Source organism: Mytilus edulis, chromosome 14 (genome assembly GCF_963676685.1).
Source record: "Mytilus edulis chromosome 14, xbMytEdul2.2, whole genome shotgun sequence".
Lineage (NCBI taxonomy): Eukaryota > Metazoa > Mollusca > Bivalvia > Mytilida > Mytilidae > Mytilus > Mytilus edulis.
In genome coordinates, this window is record NC_092357.1 from 59,598,124 (window position 1) to 59,624,741 (window position 26,618).

At 32.1% G+C, this 26,618-nt stretch overlaps 2 protein-coding genes across 4 annotated transcripts in view; one reads left to right on the forward strand and one right to left on the reverse strand.

Moving 5' to 3' along the window:
- Positions 1–26,618, reverse strand: part of LOC139503747 (uncharacterized) — a 120,207-nt gene that overhangs the window by 34,563 nt on the left and 59,026 nt on the right. For all 3 annotated transcript variants that reach the window (XM_071293592.1, XM_071293591.1, XM_071293593.1), the window contains exons 27-39: positions 26,234–26,442; positions 24,125–24,199; positions 22,567–22,650; positions 20,769–20,852; positions 19,673–19,767; positions 18,920–18,991; positions 11,673–11,981; positions 10,265–10,451; positions 8,742–8,902; positions 7,856–8,058; positions 5,504–5,675; positions 2,122–2,247; positions 1,131–1,256 (exon numbers count right to left, since the gene is read on the reverse strand). In XM_071293592.1, coding sequence (XP_071149693.1) covers positions 1,131–1,256; positions 2,122–2,247; positions 5,504–5,675; positions 7,856–8,058; positions 8,742–8,902; positions 10,265–10,451; positions 11,673–11,981; positions 18,920–18,991; positions 19,673–19,767; positions 20,769–20,852; positions 22,567–22,650; positions 24,125–24,199; positions 26,234–26,442 — 1,903 coding nt within the window. The remainder of the gene's footprint in view (positions 1–1,130; positions 1,257–2,121; positions 2,248–5,503; positions 5,676–7,855; positions 8,059–8,741; positions 8,903–10,264; positions 10,452–11,672; positions 11,982–18,919; positions 18,992–19,672; positions 19,768–20,768; positions 20,853–22,566; positions 22,651–24,124; positions 24,200–26,233; positions 26,443–26,618) is intronic.
- Positions 2,952–4,679, forward strand: LOC139503287 (uncharacterized). The gene has a single exon (XM_071293047.1). It carries the CDS (start codon positions 2,991–2,993, stop codon positions 4,677–4,679), a length of 1,689 nt encoding a protein of 562 aa, XP_071149148.1. The 5' UTR covers positions 2,952–2,990.

The following is a 26,618-nucleotide window of genomic DNA, read 5'->3' on the forward strand; positions in this document are numbered from 1 at the left end:
ATGAATAAACACTAAACATTTACTTTAAAACAACAGATTTTTTTTTAACTTAAAAGGGAAAAATATTCATTGTATTTTAAACAACTTTTCTTGAGGGGGCAACTATACTTTTAATAATAAAGAAGACATATGTCCTGAAATGTAACAAAATTCAAGGACATGTTTTGATCATATAATACCAGTATAGTTCATTGGGAAAGTTTCTTTAAACGAAAAATACTGATGTGCCCTTTTGTACTAAGAAGTGGTTTTTACAACAAAACAAATTTTTTTATCATTTAACATTGATTCTTTATTGTATGTGTAATCATTAATTGAAGGGTTACTCTCATTCGAGGGGTTGTTCCAAACCTTTTGAATAGATTTCTTCATAACGACGGTTTAAATGAAAAAGTTGAAATGTAATGCTTGAAACACGTGTGTCACTCAAACGACTTTAACGTAGTCTCCCTAATCAATTACCTTTATTAAAGTCAAAGGATAATTAAAGTTTTAAATCGGAGATTTTTCTAGCTTTTGAACATTTTTCGTCACAACAACAGCTTTCTTTTCCAAACTATCTTTGAAAGGAGAGGCGATGTCAAAAGTTTGCTTCAAAGTGGTAAATACATTCTTAATGTGACATTTAGCGGAAGCCATTTAACCATATCATTTTGTCAAACAATTCAATCAACACCTTTATTAATTAGTCCTTTGTTGTCGATAACTATAAAATGCAATCAGCTGATTATTTTTTGTCCAAACCTTAATGAGGTCAACTGAATTCCGAGTATTGTCTGATCGAGTAAAGTCAGAGAAACTCGAAAAAAAGTAAATAAACAAGATGGAGGAAAATAAATCGTTATATATATTTTTTTCGCCAAATTCTTTCACAAATGACGAATTTTTATCGCCACAATTATTATTTTTTCGCAAATTGCCAGCAGAAACCCTGGTCATGGCCCATATCGTTTAGTAATTTGGGGTCGAAAAGGGCTCTGGTTCACTGTCATATAATGAGAAGTTATGGGCATTTTGATTTTTGGAGGGTCATGGCCCATATCGTTTAGTAATTTGGGGTCGAAAAGGGTGCAGAAAACAAACTATTTTCTAAATTTTTCTTGTAAGCTCTATTTATACTGGGAACTAACCTTGACCTCTGGTTCACTATCATACAATGAAGATGTATCATCAACCCAGTTATTGATCCAGTCAGCAAAACTATCAGATCTGTAGGGAACATCTAACCTCATGGCTAGCTCCTTCAAGGCTTCTTCCTGAGAGAACAAAATTTAAGTGTAAATAATTGTAACAAAAGTTCTCAAAAAGTGGTGGTCAAAAGGTCATGACCAAACAAAATTTTGCAAAGAAACAACTCAATTTTGGTATTTTGCAATATATATAATGATGAGGACCAGCAGATTTTATTCAAGGAACATCTAGGAAAGAAAGATTTTCGATAATTTTGTGCATGTAACATGCACGTTTGTACTAAGATTTGCTCATTTATCATAACTCATTTTGTTTAGCATCAACTTTCTTTTTCTGACATCCAATTTAATTGCGCCAATTTCAATTTTCCAACAATTTCATTGAAAACATGGCAATTTTAATATGTTTGAATGACCAAAAACACATGTGTTGTTGTACAGATATTATAACATTAAATGACAACGCTATAACAAATAAAAACTTCAATGTTTTAAGTTTGTTGAACCGTGCAGTTCAGGGCCTCAATTTGGTCCAGGTGATTTGGATAAAATACAGCAAATTTCTGTTTTAGCCAATTGAAGTTGAAAATGTCTACAGTTGTTCTACTTCATATTCTCACTCTTGTTTATTCATCAAACTCCACCCACTTTTATTTTTGACATAAACGGGCCTAATTAGGCCTTTACTGCTCCAACCCTGAACTTTTATTCCGATCAACATAAAATTAAAAGCAGCATATCTTAAAATTGTATGATGCAAATCATTTCAATATTCTTTTTAAAGGATTTTTCTTGCTTTTACTATGTTTTCTTGTCTAAGACATGTACTTATATAATGTTGTTGACCTAAAGAATTCCTGACCCTTTGATCAAGGTATCCATAGGCAACACCAAACAAATGATTTTTAAAGGTGATGCATCAATACTTTACCTCTGCTTCCTTGGTATCAAATTGTTTCGTCATTCCCATTGAGTTCATCAGTTCCAGTAATTCATCTTTATTAACCACCCCACACAATGCTGCTAACACTTCCTTAGCCTGTTCTCTGATGTCTTCCTATAAAACAAATATAACACATGAACATTAGGCAGCAACCATTTGATTTTCTGGGGGGGGGGGGGGGGGGGGGGGGGCTATGGTTTTTTTTTTTCTGGACAATTTTTTTTCAATTTTAGCATTACATATAGTGGCAGCTCAGGTTGAAACAAACAATTTTTTTTTCTCAGAATCAAAAATAAATTATATTTTTCTCCAAAAACTGGAATCAAACTTATAAATAGCTGAACTATGAAACAGTCAATATTTTTGGTTTATACTTTTGATTTCTTTATATAAATTCAGAAATAACTGTAAATGTCAAAATATAAAAATGATTTGTTTTACATATGATCAGCAAAAATTCTCCTTTGCCGATCTAGGGAGTACTAAAAAACAGAAAAATATATAAATAGCTGAACCATAAACTGGTTGATCAGGTAAAAAGTTATAAATACATTTTAAACCAGGAAGTAAATCTTATCTTAGGACTAGTTCATTTATTTTCATGGGTTAATTCAGCTCAATGTCAGTTTATTCTTATTCTAAAGTACTTTTATGTCTGCTACAAAAACAACTAGAATTTGTAAGATATGAATCAAAATAGGAGAATTATTAATTAAAATATTGGAAAAGAGAAATGAAACTAGATAAAAGAATATTTTTCCGACTTGTTTCACCTTGTATTACATCAAATGGTACAGATTAAAATGTACAAAGTCTGAGATATTCATTTGATAGCAAACAATTCATACCATATAAAAATGGCTCAGAACTTAATGGTTTGTCAATTCTGTGAAACTTCAAATGAACCAAAATATAAATGTGTCAATTGTGATTTAATTCTGTGTGAGGGATGTAAAATTAAAATTCATACAAAAATAAAGAAAACTGAAGTTCACCAGGTGCTTGATCTGAAAGAATTCAGTAACTTAGGAGCAAGTGAAACTATTCGTCATTTGGACCTAAAAGATATTCAATGTTCGATTCACAATACTGAACAATGCATTATTTATTGTGAGGATTGTAAGGTGTTGCTTTGTGCAGTTTGCCTACTAGAATCCCACCAAGCTCATACTCTAGCAAAAATTGCTGAAGTGTATCATAAAAAGGTAAAAGAACTGCAGGAGTTGGAAAACAAGATTCACCAGGAATTGCCTTTTTATGCTGACCTTGAAAAAGAACTGAAAAAGATTAAAACTGTGGAAAATGACCAATATAATGAAATAAAACAAAGGATCTTGAAAAAGGAAAGTGAACTAAAAGAAAATATCACTAAACAAAGAGAGAATCTCATCACAGAGTTAGACAAGCTTTGGAAGCCAAGGGAAGAAGAAATGTCAAGACAATTGAAGGATACTGCAGTAAAAAGTGACGCCCTTAGAAGAAACAAAGCTCAAATTGAAGAGACATTCCAATCCCACAATGCGACAGCTATTTTTACAGCTTCTGGTAAACTTAACAATGATTTACCTACAAGACCAGTGAATACAATATCTGAACAAAAAATATTATTTTCAGAAACAAGAAATCTTGAAAATACAAAAGAAGTCTTTGGTTCTGTATTAATTGGCCCTGAGTGCAAAATCACTGGATCATTTACATTAGATACAGAGGATGACGTCTACAGGATTCAAACTTTGGAAAATAAAACTAATATCTTGTGTCTTTATAACAAATCTACAATTAAATCCTTTGAACTTAAAGATTCAAAATGTATCACTACAAGTATAGCAAATGATACTGAGGTAGATGTTCTTGACATGACAAAAGCAAAGGATAATAAATTATTATTAACTATTGTTGGATCATCAGAAATTAAATGCCTATCATCTTTTACACCAAACAGTAAGATAGAAACATTTACATCTATCTCACCATTAAATGCCAAAGGAATTCATGCTACTAACAAAATCATTCTAATAGGATTTAAGGATGCTGGAGCATATTTTCCACTACAAGAGGAAAGTAGAAGAGGAATACTTGTGTATGACTATAACTGTAGGCATATAAGAACATATGAGTATGACACAAACAATCAGAGATTATTTACATCACCAGATGCAATCACAACAAATATAAATGAAGACATATGTGTTATTGACAATACAAATAATTACCCATTGGAAGGTAGGGTGGTTGTCCTTGGAAAATATGGGAACTTAAAATGGACTTACAATGGTCATCCAAGCATAAACTCTAAAAATAATTTTAATCCTTATGACATTGTAACGACTTCAAAAGGTTTAATATTAGTGTCAGACAGAAACAGCAATGCTGTTCATATGCTATCTATGGAAGGGTTTCTAGTCACTTGTCTGAATGAAAGTCATGGTATTGAGAAACCCATGTGTCTTAATATAGATCAAAAGGGCCAGTTACAAATAGGATGTTCTGGTAGAGGCACAAAAAGTGGGCTTTGTAAAATTCTCATTGTAGATATGTCATGCTAAAGACAATCAAGTATTTTAGTATGAGAGGTATGTGTGGCAAAATGTAAGTTTTCTCTGAACTTGCAATCAAAATATTACATAAAACAATCCTATGTTACACACATTTCCTCTCAAAAAAATATAAGCATTCAAAATCATAAATAGTAGAAAAATAACATTATTTTTATTTCATTTTTTAAATAACAGCTGCTTCATCAAGAAATTGGCTAGGCCATTGAAAATTGAATGATTAAATTTCCCCTAACAAAAGAACATTTTTTAAGCATGGCACACCATGCAGTTTTGCTCCACAGGATTTTTTCTTAAATCAGTTAAGATTTTTTTTAATCAGATTTATAGTTAGAAAAAATTTAATTTATACGATAAGTCCAATTCATATAATTTATAACCACACACTAAAATAAAACCATTATCAATTAAATTTCATAACTAATAGTTCAACATACCTTTAAAGTCTTCTAACAACAAAAAATGACCTTCAAAGGGAGGTACTCAAAAATAACCCCTGGTTTTCTGGAAATCTTAAATTAGTATACTATGGAGCGCATTAATCATCAATTTTAAAATCCAACTCATATACAATTAAATTTTGGCTCAAAATGGTCTAAATATATTTCTCTTTCACCAAAAGTTTCATTTCTGCAAATTTGTTGGTTAGTTTAAGTAAACAAGGACATCAAAAGCACTATTTTGTGTCAGAGTAGGGCTACTTTTACATACGTTCTAAATTGGAGGGAGTGATTGGTGGTCTGACACCTCAACACCAATCATTCAGTTTGCACAGGTTTCACTGTACTTCATGTTAAAACATTTTTTACATTTACCTGAGAGTCTATGAGTCTTGGTAGTATCATAGCTAGAACATCCTGTCTGTCAACACCTATCACCTTCAGGGTACTCAATGCATCCATTTTAAATGAATGGTTATCTCCACTTAGCTGTACAGACAATTTACTGATAATTCTGTCTAGGTAATGGTCCTGTATACCTATATCCCTGTAATGAAATAAATTAATATCCTCCTTTAAGTTATCTTCTATTACTACTGATAATTTTGTCTAGGTAATGGTCTTGGATACCTATATTTCTGTAATGAAATAAATAAATATTCTCCTTTAAGTTATCTCCTCCTATTACTGTACAGACAATTTACTGATAATTCTGTCTAGGTAATGGTCCTGGATACCTATATCCCTGTAATGCAATAAATAAATATCCTGCTATAAATTTTTCTCCACTGTCAAGATTTTTCCTTATTTTCACACTCCTGCGTACCCATCTTGTATGAAAAGTGTAAAACAGTACTAGTGAAACAGTAAATTCAAAAAGGTATCAAAAAGACTTCTACATATCCTCTCTAACAATCCACTTAAAAAACTTCTCCACATATTGCATTTGTTCTCATCCTAGCCTGCATTCAATTACATAGAAAATCTTGAATCAGATGTATTAGATTTGTGTAATTTAAAGGATTTGCAAATGATTACATTTTAACATGTTTAATATAATTGAGAATGGAAATGGGGAATGTGCCAAAGAGACAACAACCCGGCCATAGAAAAAAACAACAGCAGAAGGTCACCAACAGGTCTTGTTTTGATTATGCAAAATCAATGCCTATGATATAAGCAACATGTACATGCTTAGAAGGTTTTGAAAGCCTTAACTTTACCTACCCATACTTATATTGTATATTCAGAATGTGTACCCACAATTATATTGTATATTCAGAATTAGTACCCACACTGATATTGTATATTTAGAATGTGTACCAACACTTATATTGTATATTCAGAATGAGTACCCACACTGATATTGTATATTTAGAATGTGTACCAACACTTATATTGTATATTCAGAATGAGTACCCACAGTGATATTGTATATTCAAAATGTGTACCAACACTTATATTGTATATTCAGAATGTTTACTTACATTATTTCATTATGCTAAGAATATTTCTGACTTATTGGAATAATATATTTAATTTGATTCAAATATTTTAATGAGAATTTTTAACAAAGGATCAGTGAATAAATTTTCTAATTATGTTTGTCACTTCCAAACATATTTTTTCATGTTATCTTATATCTGAAATACCCTGTTCTGAGTTTGTCTCAACTATATATAATTACCAATCATTAGGGTTGTACCAGAGACATATATACACATGTGTATATATGTCTCTGGTTGTACTTTTCAAAAATATTGGAGCAATTTATAAATTTGAAATTAAATTTATCCAGAACTTTTTTTCCTGTTGGCGTATAAAATAAGTACAACATTGACAAATCAATATCAACATTATCTGGTCCTTAAATCGAAATTGCCAGGTTCACCTCTTTAATTGTTTTGGCACATTTATTGCATCAGGTAGATGTAGCTTTATTTTAACCCAATAAAATTTTGCCTCAAACTATGATTGAAGTTTTTGTTGTTATTATAATTTTACATCAATCTATTGCAAACTGCATCAAGAGATAAAACACTCAGAGGATGGACTTGAAACAAGTTAAGCACAAATAAATATAATTGGAAAATTATAACCTAGTCCAGGTCAATTATAGATCACCACTTGCTCCCGTCCTCAATCCTATCCTTTCCCTTTATAAATGATAGGCTAAGCCTACATGACTGAACATAGTAATCAGGAGATGTGGTATGATAGGAGATGAGACAAAAACAAAAGATGTAAACAATTACAGGTTTATGCACAACAGCCTTAAAAAATTACCAAAAAACCCATACCCTATAAACCAACACATTTATAGCATATTCAAAAACTGAATTTTCAAACTAATATTTCAATCTTTCAATACACATAATTATGGTTCTACTACTGTAAATTCAGAAATTATGGCAAGGTTTTTATTATTGCAAAAAATGCGACAGAGTAATAATTGCAATAATTTAAACTTGCATTTTGCAATTTGTTATATGAATTACACAGGATTTTTCTCAATATATATCGCAAAATTTAAAATCGTGTTTTAGTCTAAAATGACAAAATCACAAAAATAAATGCACACATTAATTTCTGAATTAACAGTATCTCCACAAGTTTGTTCTATCAGAAATAAAACCTAAGGGTGAATTTGTTTATGGATTTATACACTTAACAGGCTATTATTTGAACTCGCACAAGAAATCATGCAAGATTCAATTTTACACATACCTATGTATAGAAATGATGTAATCACAGATCTTTTTATGGAGATCCTCATCTTCTGTATCCAGCATTCTGATAAGATTCTGCAGGATGGAATCAAACGAGGCAGTGCCATGTAAATCAGGGAAAAGGTCATCCATCAGTTGGCGGACTACATCCATATCTACAGCTGGTAACATGCCTTTCCTGTGACCTGACTTACTGTCATCCTGTAATAGTAATACATATTCCAATTCAACACTGTTTGTAACGTTCATTGTGATGGCATAATGTTGTTTACGCATGTTTACATACACAGTGACAATGCCATCACAAGATTTAGTTTATAAACAGTAAAAAGGCCATAAAAAGATTCACTGTCTGTAAACAGTGACAGTACCATTAATAGATTCACTGTTTACACACAGTGACATGGACATAAAAAGATTCACAGTTTATAAACAAAAAACAATTCACTGATAATACACAGCAATATTGCCATTTTAAGATTCAGTTTATACACAGTGATAATACCATAAAAAGCTTAACTCTTTCTACACCGTGAAAATTCCAAAAAAAGATTCACTGTTTATAAGCAGTGACAATGCCATTAACAGATTCACTGTATATACTCAGTGACAATGCCATTTTAGGATTCACTGATTATACAGTGACAATGCCATACAAAGATCACTGTTTATTCAGAATGACACTGCGATATTTAAAAAAGATTCAGTTTATTCAGTGACAATGTCATGAATAGATTCACAGTTATACACAGTGACAATGTCATTTAAAGATTCACTATTTATACACAGTGACAATACCATTAAAAGAGTCACTGTTTATAATACACAGTGACACACATATAATGTACCAAATTACTTGAATTGGTCTACTAAGTATACTGTACCTTAAAAGTGACATTAGTTGATTGTTCGTCTACAACCATATTGGTGAGTCTAAATGATGATTTAGTCCTCTCCCGACTCTTGGTCCCTAATGACCTCCTCATCCTGTCCGGAGTACCCATATCTAAATCTAGTCGGTGCAAATCAAACTTCTTAGACTTTACTGAAAGATGAATAACCATGATTATTGGTCAAATTCATGGGAGGTGGGGGTCTTTTCCTATATAAAGGTTACATACATAGACTATAAACATTCATATAAATATTTTAGGTTTGATAGTCGGAAATATATACATGCATGGGTTACAAATTTCCTATGAAATAAATGTATGGGTAAGAATTTTCGCAATAAGTAATATGTTAAAGGAGTAGGTCCGGTAAGGGCTGATTTTGGCCTCAAATTTCAAATTCATCTGACGAAAAAATTTGGACACTTTTTAAACCCTTAAGTGTCTATTTCAGTTGATTCAATTAGTTTTGTGAAAATTTTTAACTGATGTAGTCATTAAAAACGCTCCAATTCAAGCTTAAATATGAAAAATCTATCAAATATGCCAAAAAATGTCACTTTTCAGATGGTTTTTGTCAAAAATGAAAGTGGCCGCATCCGTGTTCATCCTCAACCTTTATATGTTATGTATTATCATCAAATACAACTTACATTTCAATATTAAGAATGAACACAAATGCAGCCACTTTCATTTAAGACATAAACCGTCTAAAATTTAACTAAAATGCTAAAATTGTGAAGATTTCAGTAATTTAGCAGGACTTAATGATGCTAGTACGCGATATATATACATTGTATTGGTAAAAACTGCCCATATTTATGTAGCAGGAGCAATAATTCTACTTTCCAATAAATAACTAAAAGTTTACATTTTAACAATTTCGTAAAACTGCTATATTTTGGGGCCAAAAAGGGGTCTTACTGGACCTATTCCTTTATTTTTAAACACCAGTTTGACATATGTACCCACATTTGTATGTTCAAACCCTCATTACAAGCAATCACTCTTTGAAAATGGCTCATTTACCATTGAAATGGTGGAATTTTGACAAACCCCTAAAATATCAGTATTCAGACAAGATGCTGCCTGTAATGAATAACAATATGTTTTAAATGTTTGACCATCTCATTTTGCTCATATTATTACAATAAAATTTCTATACAAAGAGCATTAGATGTGACAGAATTATTAGCTATGACAAAAGCATAACCTTTTACCCACGATTTTGATGTGACACAAACACAAGCATTGACGCAGGCTGATAAAGCTGAGACATTAGCCTCACTGCGAAATTAGTATTTTTAAATACTTACAATCATATCTAGGAGTAGTAGGTGTTGACCGTCTCCTCTCTTTTAGTCCTCGTTTGGAGGAGGATGTCGACTAGTATTTAAAGACTTACAACCATATTTAGGAGTAGTAGGTTGTTGATCCTCTGCCCCCTTTAGGTCCTCGTTTGGAGGAGGATGTTGACTGATTAGCCTAAGCTATAACATTTTTATTTAAAGACTTACATTCATATTTAGGAGTAGTAGGTGTTGACTGTCTCCTCCCTTTAGGTCCTCGTTTGGAGGAGGATGTTGACCGATTAGATAAAGTAGAACTGGCCCTGATGAAGTTTGACATCTTCCTCCACGGAGTCGTACTATTGGTCGATCTTCTTCCATCATCATTGTCGCCCCAACTTAATGGTCGGAAATCCTAAAATATTCAAACAGAAAATTATGCACGATTGTAATTTTTTTTGGTTGACTCATGGGTAGTCATAGTCCTTAACCACAACTCTAGTTGTCTGTTTGTCATTAAAGCATTTTTAACTTTTGGATATCAGTTTTTCTTCTAAAAGACTTCAGTACTTCCCAGTCAACTACAAATTGCGAACAAATTATAGATCTGAACTTGGGAGTACTCCTTACAGTGGAGGAAGATACTAAGTAGAAACATTAAGTGAATATACACAAGACAACATAAAAGTGTATATCAGTCAACTTCTCTGAAGCATTACTGTATTTAAAAAAATATACATTTCCTACGTATATTAGTCTTTCAGTAAAACAGTAAATATGCAAGAGCTTGGTAAAATTAAAATATATTTGTATTTCCCTAAAAAAACTAAAACATAAAAACACACTGATATAAGCATCATTTTCATGCTTAAGAAGCATTTAAGCACAGTACCAGCTAGTACCCATTCCCCATTTCCATTCTCAATTTTATGCATGAATGGTCTCCTCATGGTTCTGTTACTTGATGAGACTATAGATGTGAGGATATATATGAGAGCCTCCACTACTTTCTTTAGTTTGTTGTGCCATCTGTCCAGATTATTGGTCGTTCTATCTATGGTATACTGGACTCATTATTTTTTCCAGATAATAAAATTTTTACTAGTAAATATTTTATACAAACTGTTGACAAGTGAATGTGATGTACAGACTTCTACCAGTAAATTTGACTTACAAAATTTTCACAAGTAAATAGTTTTTGCCAAACTTTTGGCAATAATGAAAAGACAAACTTATTCTCACTGAAATAAGATAAAAAATTGCTTTACAAACAATGACCATAAGCTGGTGTTAGAATCTACAACAAACTCAATCTTGACAATAAATGTTAGAAACACAAATGATCATAAGAAAATATGTTATACAAACAATGACTACGAGCTAAACCATAAGCTAGTGTTAGAACTACAACAAACACACAAAAACACACTCTAATAAATGTTAAGACACAAAAATATCATAAAGAAAATATGTTATACAAACCAAATCATAAGCTAGTGTTAGAACTACAACACACACATTCACACAACAAAGCACACACTCCAATACCTTATAATTAAAGCCAAATGTGCAAAACAAACAATGAATACAAGTGCACCACAAGCCTGTGTTAAAACAACAACACACACTCCAATACCTTCAAATCAGAGCCAGCACGTAACAAAGAGTATGGACCTCCGATATAATCTTGACCAATCTCAGCCTCGTAACCTGGTGGAAAGATATCAGTATCTTCCACTGGCTCGCTGTCATCAAATTCAATGTCATCGTCGTCACTATCGACAAGTCTGACCTTCTTCTTGCCACGACCTCTGCCAACATTACGAGGTCTAGAGCCTGCACCTCCTTGTCGAGAGTTATCTCCCTCTAATTCACTCTCATCTGAAGAGGAGACTTTGTCATCCTCACTGTTTTCATCCAAGAATTTCAGATACCTGGCTTTAACCTGTATCATTAACATTCATTTAAACTTAAATTGTATTATTCAAATATTTTAACCTATTCTGTATTATTAATATAGTTACCTTGACCTATAGCTATATTATTGAAAAAAATCTAACTTAACTGGTATATTAACTTATTTTAACATGCATTATTTCAGCTTAACCCATCTTTTTGGTATATATTTAACTTTAACTGTATTTTTAATTAACATAACTTTACACTTTTATTACTAATAATATTGTAAATGCCCTTTTAACCTAAACTGTGCAATCAATGTATCTAAAGATATTTAGATTAAATCAACTTTAACCTTAATTAATATACAAAGAAAAAAACTTTAACCAATAGTGTCAATATAATTTTACTCATATTTTCGAAATATTTTTAAATACTTGACTAAAGATATCTAAAATAGCTAAATTGTAAAGGTATTTAATCCTAAATTTCACTCAAAACATATCTAAATTTTTACTTAAGGTGGTACCTAACACTACAGCTGCAGGGCTTTCCATTGAAATGGAAGTAGATGGCTGAATTAAAATTATAGGCGGCTATAACATGCGTTCGGCGAAGCCGGACGCCCACCAAGCTGTAAGCTTGGTGCCTTACGGCAGGGGGTCTGGGGGCCGCTCATGGCCCCCAGAAGCTCTGGCATAAATAGAGCAAAATCCTGCATTCTCGCAATCTCCTGGCACCTAATTTAATCTTTCAAATGACCATTTTTTATGTATGAAATTAAAGAAAGAAAAAAAAAACTCAAAGAAATTTCATTTTTTTTTATGTCAGTTTTTTATTTTCATTACCTAATGCTTTTAAAGGAGTTTTATTTAAATAATCATCCGGTTTGTTAGAAATCTTGATCGATTTATTTTGCATAACTACGTGCATTTGTAAACAAATGACCCCCCTTTTCTCTCTAAAGACTGTTAGTGTTACGCGTATTTAAATCATACAATTATTTCTCAAGCATTGACAGAAAATTGATATATCCTCTGATTTTCAATTTTTTTGGGAAAATGTTCAATAAGTCGGATACATAAATCATTTGGAAATGTTATTTATTTGAGGTCGAGTCGACAATATTCTACTTTCGTTTTTGACCTTGATTCTCTGAACACCACGTGGGCTTTGAAAAATGAACTTCAAAAGATACTGTTTTCCAGATTTTGAACAATATGATCTACTACACTTTCTTTAATTTGACTAATATTATTCCATAACATAAGATTGTCATCCTATCTGATTGTCTTCACGTTTTAAAAGCCAAAAAAAGCCAACGAGTTAATGACCATCGGAATGTCTCTATTGTTATCGTTCAATGACCACCGGAACGTCTCTCTTGTTATCTTTGAAAAGAAACGATGCATTCCGACTTTAAATAGACAACCAATCAGTGACCTGAGTTCATGTGAACTATATTTAGCCCAAGGTAAACATTGACTTTTCATTCTTGTTTATCATGACCGCGACTCTGCGACAATATACGTCTCTCGGCTGCCTGTAAACATTTGAAAAAGATATTTTTTTCTTTTTGAATTTATATTTTTGGCAGTGAAGTAGCCGGCACTTGAAGCCACTGTAAGCGGCGGATTTCCGCCGGCTACCGGCTTCAATGGAAAGCCCTGCAGCTGGGAGATAACTCTGTAATGTCAGCTAAACGTTTTAATTATGTTGTGTTGTAAAGGGAATATTAAGCTTCACAGTGATCAATATTGGTGTTTGTCAAACTGCTATATAACCAGTGTAATTTTTCTGACAAAACAGTTGGTTCAAAATTTTTTAGATTTTTATATTGTTATTTAAGGCTCAAAGTAAATACTTTGACAAAACTTTATGAAAATTAAACAAGCCAAATTAATTTTAGTGAAATTGTTGGGTACCACCTTAAATGATCAAGAAAAACTAATAAACCTATTCATTCTATTATCAGTATCAGAATATTTAACATATACAAATGTATTCAACACAGTTAACAATAATGAGAAAATTACCACCTCATCACCCACTCTGCTTAGGTTTTTATTTAAACTTTTGCTTGTGCACACATTTTGTGATCCAATGGATTTAAAAGTGCTACTGTGCTTGAACACACTAAATCATGGTGCTACACTGCATAATCAACACGAATCTCCACCAAAGACCAAATGAAGTAATATGGATTACCATATGTCCTTCAACAATGAACAAATCCAATATTGCATAAAGCTATAACAGGTCACAATTTTTTTTTTTGAGGGGGTATCTGCTGACTTGACTATTAAAATTCAGGATTGTTTGATGAAAAACATTGCAACATTTTTTCAACTTTTAAAAACAAGGTGTTTGAATATTACCGACAGCCATTTAAACAATTTAAGGTATTGAAATATGTTTTGATAAGGGACGACATCAAAAGATCAATGTAAGATAAAAAAAACTAAATTCAAATAGTTTGGGGGTGGGGGGTTGAACTGCTGCAAGATTTGGTTATTGGTTATCCGACATTGATTTTTACATATATCAATATGGGTCAATCAATTTTTCCCAAATTAAGTTAAGAGGGGGGTGAGGGGTCAGTGAAAAAACTATGTGAATTAAGTTTTTTATCCTACAATTGAACTTTTGATGTCGTCCCTAAGCTGACAGGTATTGCTACAGGTGACTTTACCAATGCTGAGATGTAAAGACCTAAACACTGGATACATGTATTAAAAACAGTCTTTCTTAAAAACGAAGCGAAAAAGCAAAGATTTCATAGAAATTAAAATTAAATTTCAAACTAAATTCTGTGCAGCTAAGTTGAGGTAATAACCAAAATAATTACATATACCGTTCATCCAACACCTCCTTAGACTTGTGATGTTTTATCAAACAGTGTGTGCTTAACATCAATGTATTAGTAAACCCATCATTTTTTCCTTAAGGATGATATTTCGTGCTTTGTGCATGAAATACCTTTCTATTTGACCCTGATCTTTGTCTGGGGGGTTCTGGTTGAATGATTTCCATTTCGTAACCATCAAAAATATCGGCTTCAGTTATAGCCTCACTATCATCAAAGTCAAGGTCATCATCACTATCATAAACCCTGTTCTGTTTTTTCCCTCGTTGTCTGCCATGATTAGGGCGTCCCCCATATCGAGGTGGACGAGATATTTCGTGTTCTGATTCTATTTCAGTCTCTGACTCATCCAAAAATTGTAAATACTTGGCCTTGACCTATATCATTGAAGTTTAATTAAACAAATTTTCTGTTTGTCATATTGACCTTTCTTTTAAATTGCACTAACTCCAATTTTTGTCTATAATATCTCAATAAATTAAATTACAAAACGCTAACATAAACTAATTAATTACGAACTCTTATTTCAATTCAACATTTTCTATACCTTAGAAACAAATATGAAGTTTATCAGATGTCAACAAACAGGAGAGCTGGGTGCATTGATTAGAATTCACCGATTCATTTAAGACAGCAAGTCAACAAAAACCAGATGCTCCGCAGGGCGTAGCTTTATACGACTGCAGAGGTTGAACCCTGAACGGTTGGGGCAAGTATGGACACAACATTCAAGCTGGATTCAGCTCTAAATTTGGATTGTGATTAAATAGTTGACACAGCATAGGTTTCTGACACAGAATGAATGTGTTCTAATGAACTTAAAATTTTTGTTTTCTCTTAGAGCAATTCACTATGCTGTTGAATATTAATCCTCTCAAAAAAATGTTTGAAGAAATTTTCTTTTTTATTTATAAAATTTCAAATGAGAAAAATTGAACCCAATTTTTTTAATCACATCCCCCTTTCCCTTATTCCAAAACTAATCTCAATTAAAATTTCTAATGGAGTTTGCAACAATAACTACTCATTTAAATACATCATAAAATATTAAGATGTAAAAAAACTGCTTGTTATCACTGAATGGTAAAGATTATTTTAATTTATCAGTTGGTAGTAAAAAGTGAATATACATTGTATATTGTATATAACACAGATTTAAGTTGATTCTGGACAAAGAAAGATAACTCCAATTAAAAAAAAATCTTGCTATTGCACAATATTTTGCAATTAGATATTTCTTGCTTACTATTCTGGACAAAGAAAGATAACTCTAATTAAAAAAAAATTTGCTATTTCACAATATTGTGCAATTAGATATTTCTTGCAATTGCGCAATACTGTGCAATTGAAAAGACTTGCTATTGCACAATACTTAATATAATAATTTTAGATCCTGATTTGGACCAACTTGAAAACTGGGCCCACAATAAAAAATCTAAGTACATTTTTGGATTCAGCATATCAAAGAACCCCAAGATTTCAATTTTTGTTAAAATCAGACTAAGTTTAATTTTGGACCCTTTGGACTTTAGTGTAGACCAATTTGAAAACAGGACCAAAAATGAAGAATCTACATACACAGTTAGATTTGGTATATCAAAGAACCCCATTTATTCAATTTTTGATGAAATCAAACAAAGTTTAATTTTGGACCCCGATTTGGACCAACTTGAAAACTGGGCCAATAATCAAGAATCTAAGTACATTTTTAGATTCAGCATATCAAAGAACCTAACTGATTCATTTTTTGTCAAAATCAAACTGGACCCTTTGGACCTTAATGTAGACCAATTTGAAAACGGGACCAAAAGTTAAAAATCTACATACACAGTCATGACAGTTAGATTCGGCATATCAAAGAACCCCAATTATTCACTTTGATGAAATCAAACAAAGTTTAATTTTGGACCCTTTGGGCCCCTTATTCTGTTGGGACCAAAACTCCCAAAATCAATACCAACCTTCCTTTTATGGTCATAAACCTTGTGTTTAAATTTCATAGATTTCTATTTACTTATACTAACGTTATGGTGCGAAAACCAAGAAAAATGCTTATTTGGGTCCCTTTTTGGCCCCTAATTCCTAAACTGTTGGGACCTAAACTCCCAAAATCAATACCAACCTTCCTTTTGCAGTCATTAACATTGTGTTTAAATTTCATTGATTTCTATTTACTTAAACTAAAGTTATTGTGCGAAAACCAAGAATAATGCTTATTTGGGCCCTTTTTTGGCCCCTAATTCCTAAACTGTTGAAACCAAAACTCCCAAAATCAATCCCAAGCGTTCTTTTGTGGTCATAAACCTTGTGTCAAAATTTCATAGATTTCTATTAACTTAAACTAAAGTTATAGTGCGAAAACCAAGAAAATGCTTATTTGGGCCCTTTTTGGCCCCCAATTCCTAAAATGTTGGGACCAAAACTCCCAAAATTAATACCAACCTTCCTTTTGTGGTTATAAACCTTGTGTTAAAATTTCATAGATTTCCATTCACTTTTACTAAAGTTAGAGTGCGAAAACTAAAAGTATTCGGACGACGACGACGCAGACGACGACGCCAACGTGATAGCAATATACGACGAAATTTTTTTCAAATTTTGCGGTCGTATAAAAATTCATCAAAAATAGGAGAATTATAATTCACAACAAATAGATGATCTTTTGAGACCATTTCAGATTTAATGTGATAACTATATTTTATGAAGTTGAAAACTTCTTAAAGGATGAGCAAATCAATTTCTAAGTGCCTGAAAATTCCTTGACATTTGTGTCAATCATTTAAGCAGGAATCCAGTAACAAGTGGGAGACAACCACCTTTTCCCAATTGCATTGATAATCATAAACAGGGATTCAGTAACAAGGGGACAAATTTTCCTCTTCCAATTGATCATCCAAAAAAGGAACCAGTATTACGAGGAGATTAATCATAACAGGAAACTAGTAGCAGGATGAGATAATTTCTTCTTTCAAATGATAATCATAACAGGGGAGACAATATCATCTTTCTAATGATAATTATATCAGGGGGAGACTATTTTCTTTTTCCATTATTCCCAATGTTAATAATAACAGGGGGAGACTATTTCCTATTCCCCCTACTCCCATGGATAATTATAACAGGGGAGACTATTTCCTATTTCCATGGATAATTATAATAGGGGGAGACTATTTCCTAATCCCACTACTCCCATGGATAACTATAACAGGGGAGACTATTTCCTATTCCCATGGATAACTATAACAGGGAGAAACAATTTCCTATTCCCACGTTACTCCCATGGATAATTATAACAGGGGAGACTATTTCCTATTCCCACTACTCCCATGAATAATTATAACAGGGGAGACTATTTCCTATTTCCACGGATAATTATACCAGGGGGAAACTTTTTCCTATTCCCACTATACTCCCATGGATAATTATAACAGGGGGAGACTATTTCCTATTCCCCCTACTCCCATGGATAATTATAACAGGGGGAGACTATTTCGTATTCCCATGGATAATTATAACAGGGGGAGACTATTTCCTAATCCCACTACTCCCATGGATAACTTTAACAGGGGGAGACTATTTCCTATTCCCATAGATAATTATAACAGGGGGAGACTATTTCCTAACCCCACTACTCCCATGGATAATTATAACAGGAGGAGACTATTTCCTATTCCCATGGATAATTATAATAGGGGGAGACTATTTCCTATTCCCATGGATAATTATAACTGGGAGAGACTATTTCCTAATCCCACTACTCCCATGGATAATTATAACAGGAGGAGACTATTTCCTATTCCCATGGATAATTATAACAGGGGGAGAGTATTTTCTATTCCCACTACTCCATGGATAGTTATAACAGGGGGAGAGTATTTCCTATTCCCACTACTCCATGGATAATTATAACAAGGGGAGACTATTTCCTATTTCCACTACTTCATGGATAATTATAACAGGGGGAGACTATTTCCTATTCCCACTAGTCCTAATGATAATAAAACAGAGATCTAGAAAGAAGAGGAGATAATAACCTCTTCCCTATGGTAATTATAACAGAGATCCAGTAACAAGGGGAGAGAATTATAACGGGTCCAGTTACAAAGGGAGACAATTACCTCTTCCCAATGGTGGTCCTCTTCTGCCTGTTCTTCTTGTGTCTTTGTAACTGGTGGGGCTGGTACCTTTATCTATCAATAGAATTTCATTAGTTTATTCAAAATTAAATAAGATGCTAGCTTTTATATAAAAAAATTCTCCTAAGGGCTGTTCCATTAAAACATAAATGGTGCCTAGTGAAGGCATACATAGAGACAACTTTGGAAATTCTCTAATATTTTCTTTACACACAAAACAGTATTTGAAACCCACCCATAGTTAAGATTTCGAAGTGCCTTCACAGAGTCCCATGGATGTTTATCATATTTCTATTTACATTATTGCATTGACTTGATTGATCAATTAATTACCGAGAGTGCTTGTTGACATACTTTGTTTTGATCAACTAAAATTAATTGGTACGTTTTTATCCAGATTTTTTTTTAAATGAGACAGGTGGGAGGATTTTATTTTATAAATTATTTTTCTTTTTTAACCCTTTTGTTTACTCGATAAAATATGAAAAACAAAAATTTGAAACAGAAGTTTTGATTGACACAAAATTGTCGGCGGATATTGAAAACACTAATAATGAACAAAATTCGATATATATTCAGAATTTAAAAAATAAATAAATAATACAATCAGGGTGGGCAAGGATTTAAATTTTTCAAATAATTTTAATTGCCCTTGCTTGAGGGAAAAATGAAATCAAAGCAGCTTAAATTGTTTGGCAAATGTCATATTCAGTATAAATAGAATAATATACTAACAGATTGTATAGTCCAAGTATCTTTCTTCTTTCTAAGTGGTGAAGATGGAGCTACGTAGCCTAGCTCTTTCCTTACAGCAGAGTTTGGGATGTAACCTAAAAAAATATAAACATAGTGGGCATATATTACTGGCTGCCTATTCCAGCTGTTTCCTGAAAATCAACTTTGAAGGTTGTATAACAATAAAATGAAGGTGTTAGGACTTAACCCTGATGAAGAATCTGGATGGTTGCTTATATACTCAATCAAAGCAAAACCTGTAAAATTTCACTTCGATACAAAAACACCAAAAACAAAACCTTTAAAATTTAACCTTACAAAAACACTAAAAGAAAACCATCAAAATTACACCTCAGTACATGAACAAAACATATACTTTTCCATGTCCATAACTTTGTACAATAAAACACTTTTATGGACTGGTTAAAACAATTTATTACATTGGTTGCAATGAATTACATAGATTTCCTAGTGAAATAAAAACTGATAATTGCACACTCCTCTGACATCATACAACAGGCGTTGTCAAGATGTTGATGACGTGGAATCAAAACAAATTGTGAATGCATAGAGAAAGATATAGTTCGTACCTTTTCTACTCTAATTTCATTAAAAAAAAAGCTTTTTGCCAATGTAATAAAAAGAATAACTAGTCAAAGAATTCAAATATCTAAAAAATATTCAACTCATGACCGAAACAACACCAATTATTGACTCATGTGCTACGCATATTCTTGACTTTAATGTGTTGTTTCGCCACTAGTTGAATATTTTTGTCTACTGTAAATTCAGAAATTAATGCTAGGTTTTTACTATTGCGAAAAATGCAACAGATTTGTAAACACAATAATTTAAACTTGCATTTTGAAATATTTTATATGAATTAAACAGGATTTTTCTCAAAATCGCATTTAAGTCTACATTGACAAAAACGCTATAATAAATGCACGCAATAATTTCTAAACTTAAAGTATTTGAATTCTTCGATAAGTTATTCTATAAATAAATAGCAGGATGTAATAAAACCACTTTAATTGCAATACTGACAATGGCATAAAACATTGATTCTAAAGTCAATACATCTCTGTTAACTTACCATCAGGAGCTATTATTGGCTTTCGGTTGAACAAGTCACGTTCCCATTGGGATAGCTTCTCAAAGTACAATGTATCACTCTTTCCTGTAAAATTTAATGTTATCAAATTGATTTATAAGTTCAATACTATTTGAGGCTATAAAACTCTCTAAAAGAGACATCTATACTAAAATTTTAGGAACGTTTTTATTATAAATTGCAAATTAAGAGAGTTTTCTCAAACTTAAAAATTTACATTTTGGAATTTAACAGCTTTATTTGCATGCAGCAATTTCTCAATTCAAATTTCCAATGGAGTTTGCAACCATAAAAACCCATTTGAATACATCATAAAAGTCTTAAAATAGAAAATGACGTCATAATCATGGCTAAAATTAAATTACCTTCATCAGTATTTTTAAAATAGTAGCTTCTAAAAATTGACAGCTTATCACCTCAAGACAATACAACAGTTCTTTATACATAATTTATAAGCAGTGAACAAGGGTTGTAATGGTCAATGCTGGGTTTGAATTACCTCCCTTACACTGCTTTAAAAAAAAAATTTGTACTTAATTGTCCATTAACCATGACACTTTTGTTCCCCCCCTTTTTTACCCCTGATTCCTAAACAGTTTGAGCCATAACCCCCCATAGCCAATTCTTACCATCTCTTAGTGGTATGGAAACATTTGGTCTTATTTCAGATAGATCCATACATCTTTCAACAAGTTATTTACTGGAAACTAGAAAAATGCTTATTTGGGGCCCTATTTGGCCCCTAATTCCTAAACTGTTGGACCATAACCCCAACCTCCCTTTTATGGTCATAAACCTTGTGTTTAAATTTCATAGATTTCTATTTACATAAATACTAAAGTTATCGTCCAAAAACGAAATGTCTTCAGATAACACAGATGACAATGTCGAGTTATACAACCACAAAATTTTTAGCTGTCGTATAAAAATGTGGTGCACACTCCAAATTGAACTACTATGCAGGTTATTCAGTGTGAACCACATTTTTAATGTTATTTCTTCATGGACAGAAAAATTAGTCATTCCCTAAATAAAATCAAAGTGCTTGAAAGCACTGTACGGTAAAGATTGCTTCAATTTATCAGTGGGAAGTAATATTAAATATTACATTGGTTGTTACTGATTTAACAGCTATTCTAGACAAAGGGAGATAACTTCAATTTTTGTAGATGAGAATAACAATGACATAATTTATATTTTTTAAACAGATATTAAGATTCCTGCACCTTGCTATAGTTATGTAATTTTCTTTACAAGTGAAACATTATTTTGTGCCTTGAATATCTGAGCATATATTACATCCATAAATTTCTTGAAATGTTCATGGATAATATGTATAGAATGTTATTATCAATGCACTTTTTTTTGTGTATCAAAAAAGGTAGTGATCAGCCTTGGAACATTTAGATATCAAGCCAGTCCCATAAGGTTTTGATTGCATTTCATGCAATCTTTACCTTAAAATATATTAAAACAAGAATGTGTCCATAGTACACGGTTGCCCCACTCGCACTATCATTTTCTATGTTTAATGGACCATGAAATTGGGGTAAAAACTCTAATTTGGCATTAACATTAGAAAGATCATATCATAGGGAACATGTGTACTAAGTTCCAAGTTTATTGGACTTCAACTTCATCAAAAACTACCCTGACCAAAAACTTTAACCTGAAGTGGGACGAACGGACGGACCCACAGATCAGAAAACAGAATACCCCTCTACAATCGTAGGTGGGCATAAAAATATTAATTTACAGTAAATATATTTTTATTTCATACTTCTCTCTTCCCTAGCTTTTTCTATCCTCATTCTTTTAGCAGGTACTGGTGTCGGAGCTGAATAACCTCTATCAAATACTGTATCTGGAGAAAGAATAGCAGCACATACATAACGGAAATTCTTTCAGCTTTATACAAAAATACGAATTAAGGTCATAATTTAGATATAATCAAGATATTGCAATAGAAAGTGAATTCCTCAACACCTTGTGTTCCAACCTTACAGTTTCCATTTACAACCATATCAGAGACTAAGTATCTCTCAAATATATCAATATATTTCAACTTTGTCTTTACTTATACAGCCCAGAAATCTGCCATTTTGATTACACTGCTCACAAGGATGATAACTCTACTAATTGGAAACTCAAACAATTTGTCCCAATCATGGTCACAGATTTCAAAATCTGACTTTTTAGGAACATCTTATAACCTCCCAACAGTGACTTCTTAAGGTGGTACCCAACACTTTAACTAAAAATAATTTGGCTCGTTTAATTTTCAAAAAATTTTAACAAAGTATTTACTTTGATCCTTTGACAAAAATATAAAAATTTCAAAAATTTGAACCAACTGTTTTATCAGAACAATTACACTGGTTATATAGCAGTTTGAGAAACACTTATTTTGATCATTGAGAAGCTTAATATTCCCTTAACAACACAACGTAATTAAAATGTTTAGGTTATTTTACAGAGTTATCTCCCTGTAGTGTTAGGTAACAACTGCATCTATGAATATACAAGATTTTTTTCAGTATCCAGGAAACAGTTATCAAATGTACCAGGATTATAATGTAATACACCAGACGCACCTTTCTTCTACATAAGACTCATCAGTAACGCTCATATCAAAATATTTATAAAGCCAAACAAGTACAATACAAAGTTGAAGAGCATTGAGGATCCAAAATTCCAAAAAGTTGTGCCAAATACGGCTTAATAGAACCCAGGAAAAACAAGTGAACCTGCAAGCTACTGCAACTGATGATACCCCAAAATATTTCAGTAAATAGGAAGTTATTGAGTGATGCATCTGAAAACCCATCACACTGTTTAGCTGAAACCAAATTTCAGAAATCCTTGCAAGTTCCTAATAAAAAATGCGACCAAAAATATTCATGGAACGGACAGATAGACTGATGAATTGACTGACAGACGAAAAGACAGATGTAAAGCAGTATACCCCACTTTTTTTTTAAAGTAGGGGTATAATAATAATAAATTAATTCATAGTATGATATCTACAAAAAACAAAAAACAAGAATGTGTCCATAGTACACAGATGCCACACTCGCACTATCATTTTCTATGTTCAGTTGACCGCGAAAATTGGGGGAAATCTCTAATGTGGCATTAAAATTAGAAAGATCATATCATGGGGAACATGTGTACTAAGTTTCAAGTTGATTGGACTTCAACTTCTTCAAAAACTACCTTGACCAAAAACTTTAACCTGAAGCGAACGGACGGACGCACGGACAAACAGAGGCACAGACCAGAAAACATAATGCCCCTCTACTATCGTAGGTGGGGCATAAAAACAAAAATGTTCTTACCGTCTTCTACCATTCCTGTGTGTTTTGCTATCTTTTCTACTTTTTTATTACTTTCCTTTTGAACTTCTTTTACATCTAGATGAAAGAATGAATGAATCTTTATTGCAAAAGCATAGATATGCTATGGCAAAATAAACAACAGATATTACATAATATAAACATGAATAGACAGCAGGGAACAATAGTATACAATGACATATAAAGTTATAAAACTATATTAGATCAAATATTCCATGCAGCTTTTACATAATTACATAATTTGATCATAAGAGACTTACTAGAAGCTTGCAGTATATTCAATAGTTTGTGATTATTAGGTCAAGAAAAATAAAACTTTGGTAAAAATTGTGCTCATACAGATCTATATTCAGATTCAGATGGAAATAATTTGCCAGATAAACAAGATAAACAATATTGATTTAAGGATTCCAAGATTTTTTCCTTTTTTTGGGCAACAACGATATATAATTTGTTGAAGATAATTGTGTTGTTTTTTTTTGTTTGTTTTGGTTGGGTTTTTTTTTTTTTTGGGGGGGGGGGGGTATGCATTCACCATATTTACAATTTCTATTCATCAATATATTCCCAATTGGAATTTTTTTTAAACAAGGATCATTTGAGATCAAAGTTAAATAAACAGCTGCGTCTTGTGTGGAAGTTTTATGCAATAATCATAGATAGTTTCTGAGAAAGTTTTAAGCAATAACCATATATTGTTTTTGAGACAGGGCGGGACATGTGAAACCCCCAAAACTAAATATCACTAAAATAAAATTTTGAATCAAAAACCAAAAAGTATACAGATCTTTAGATTAATATAACAAAGAAGTGTGTAAATTTTTAAGCAATAATCATAAATTATTTTTGAGATACGGCACAACATGTAAAAAAACCCTCCCCTAGTTAACAAAATACTCAATAACTCCAAAATAAAGTTTTGAATCATCACCAAAAAGTAAACAGATCTTTAGATTAATATAACAAAGAAGTGTGTAAAGTTTTAAGCAATAATCATAAATTGTTTTTGAGATACGGCACAACATGTAAAAAAAACCTCCCCCTTTTTAACAAAATACTCAATAACTCAAAAATAAAATTTTGAAACATCACCAAAAAGTATACAGATATTAATATTAATATAACTAAGAAGTGTTTAAAGTTTTAAGACATAATCAAGAATCGTTTTTGAGATACGGTGCGACATGTGAAAAAAACACACCCCTGTTTTAGTTAAAAAGTGCCGTAACTCAAAAAGTTTTAATCTTATTTTCACCAAAAAGTATACAGATCATTTGACCATCATAAGAAACAACTATGTTAAGTTTCATGAAATTTGGATAAGTCGTTCTCAAGTTACGGTGCGACATGTTTACGCCGGACAGACACCGGACATTTGTATACCATAATACGTCCCGTCAAAATTTTGACGGGCGTATAAAAAATGATAATTAGTCAAAAATTGTCGCTAAAGGGCATAAAATTATAGGATATAGATTTGGCTGCTATTTTTAGACTCTTTTTTATCATAAAGCACTCTAACTGTTTCTGTTCTTATAGTACACTATTGGCTTTCAACTATTCGACTTTGGACACATGAAATTTATAGTGTTGTTTACATACTGTATTTTTTTATCCTACCCCCTTCTATCTTAGCGAGGCCTATTATAGCGGACTATGCAGTATTGGATTTGCTCATTGTTGAAGGCCGTACGGTGACCTATAGTTGTTAATGTCTGTGTCATTTTGGTCTTTTGTGGATAGTTGTCTCATTGACAATCATACCACATCTTCTTTTTTATATTTACATCGTTTTTTTCTCAAGATGGTAAGCAAAAACTTAAACAATATAAAAAGAGCTGCGTTGGTTAGAAATCAACCTTATGCAAATGCACGTATACATTTACATGTATAATAATTTGGTTGGTTTTTGAAAATTGAAATGCAAAATGAAAAATTAATTTTGGTGTATTTTGTAGGGTTTTTATTACAACTCAATATTCAAACAGCAGCGATTTTTTCAATCTGAAATGGCTAACAGATGTACTGATATTTATTTGCATAAAGTCAATTTCTATCCGAGGCAGCCCAAATGTAAACAAAATTTCTTACACGATGCCTGAAAACTTTTAGTTACAGCTGGTATTTCTATAAAATCCTGCTTCACAATTACTTCCTCAATTTTAATATCAGGATTACACGGAGGTACCCTAGGGGTTAATTCTAAATCTTCTAAAATATTCTCTTCTTCAACAGGTTTCTTCTCTTCTGTCCTTTTTGTAAGTGATAGAGAAAACTTTGGCAAGGCTTCTGGATCAAACCTGTAAAAAGACAAGTACAGAACAAATATTGAAAGTATTCCTTATAAAATTTTATTTAAGCATACCATTAGGTCAAATGTAAAATATATAAATATATGCAATGATGTTTTAATAAAAAAAAAAAACAAGAATGTGTCCATAGTTCACTCATGCCCCACTCGCACCATCAATTTCTA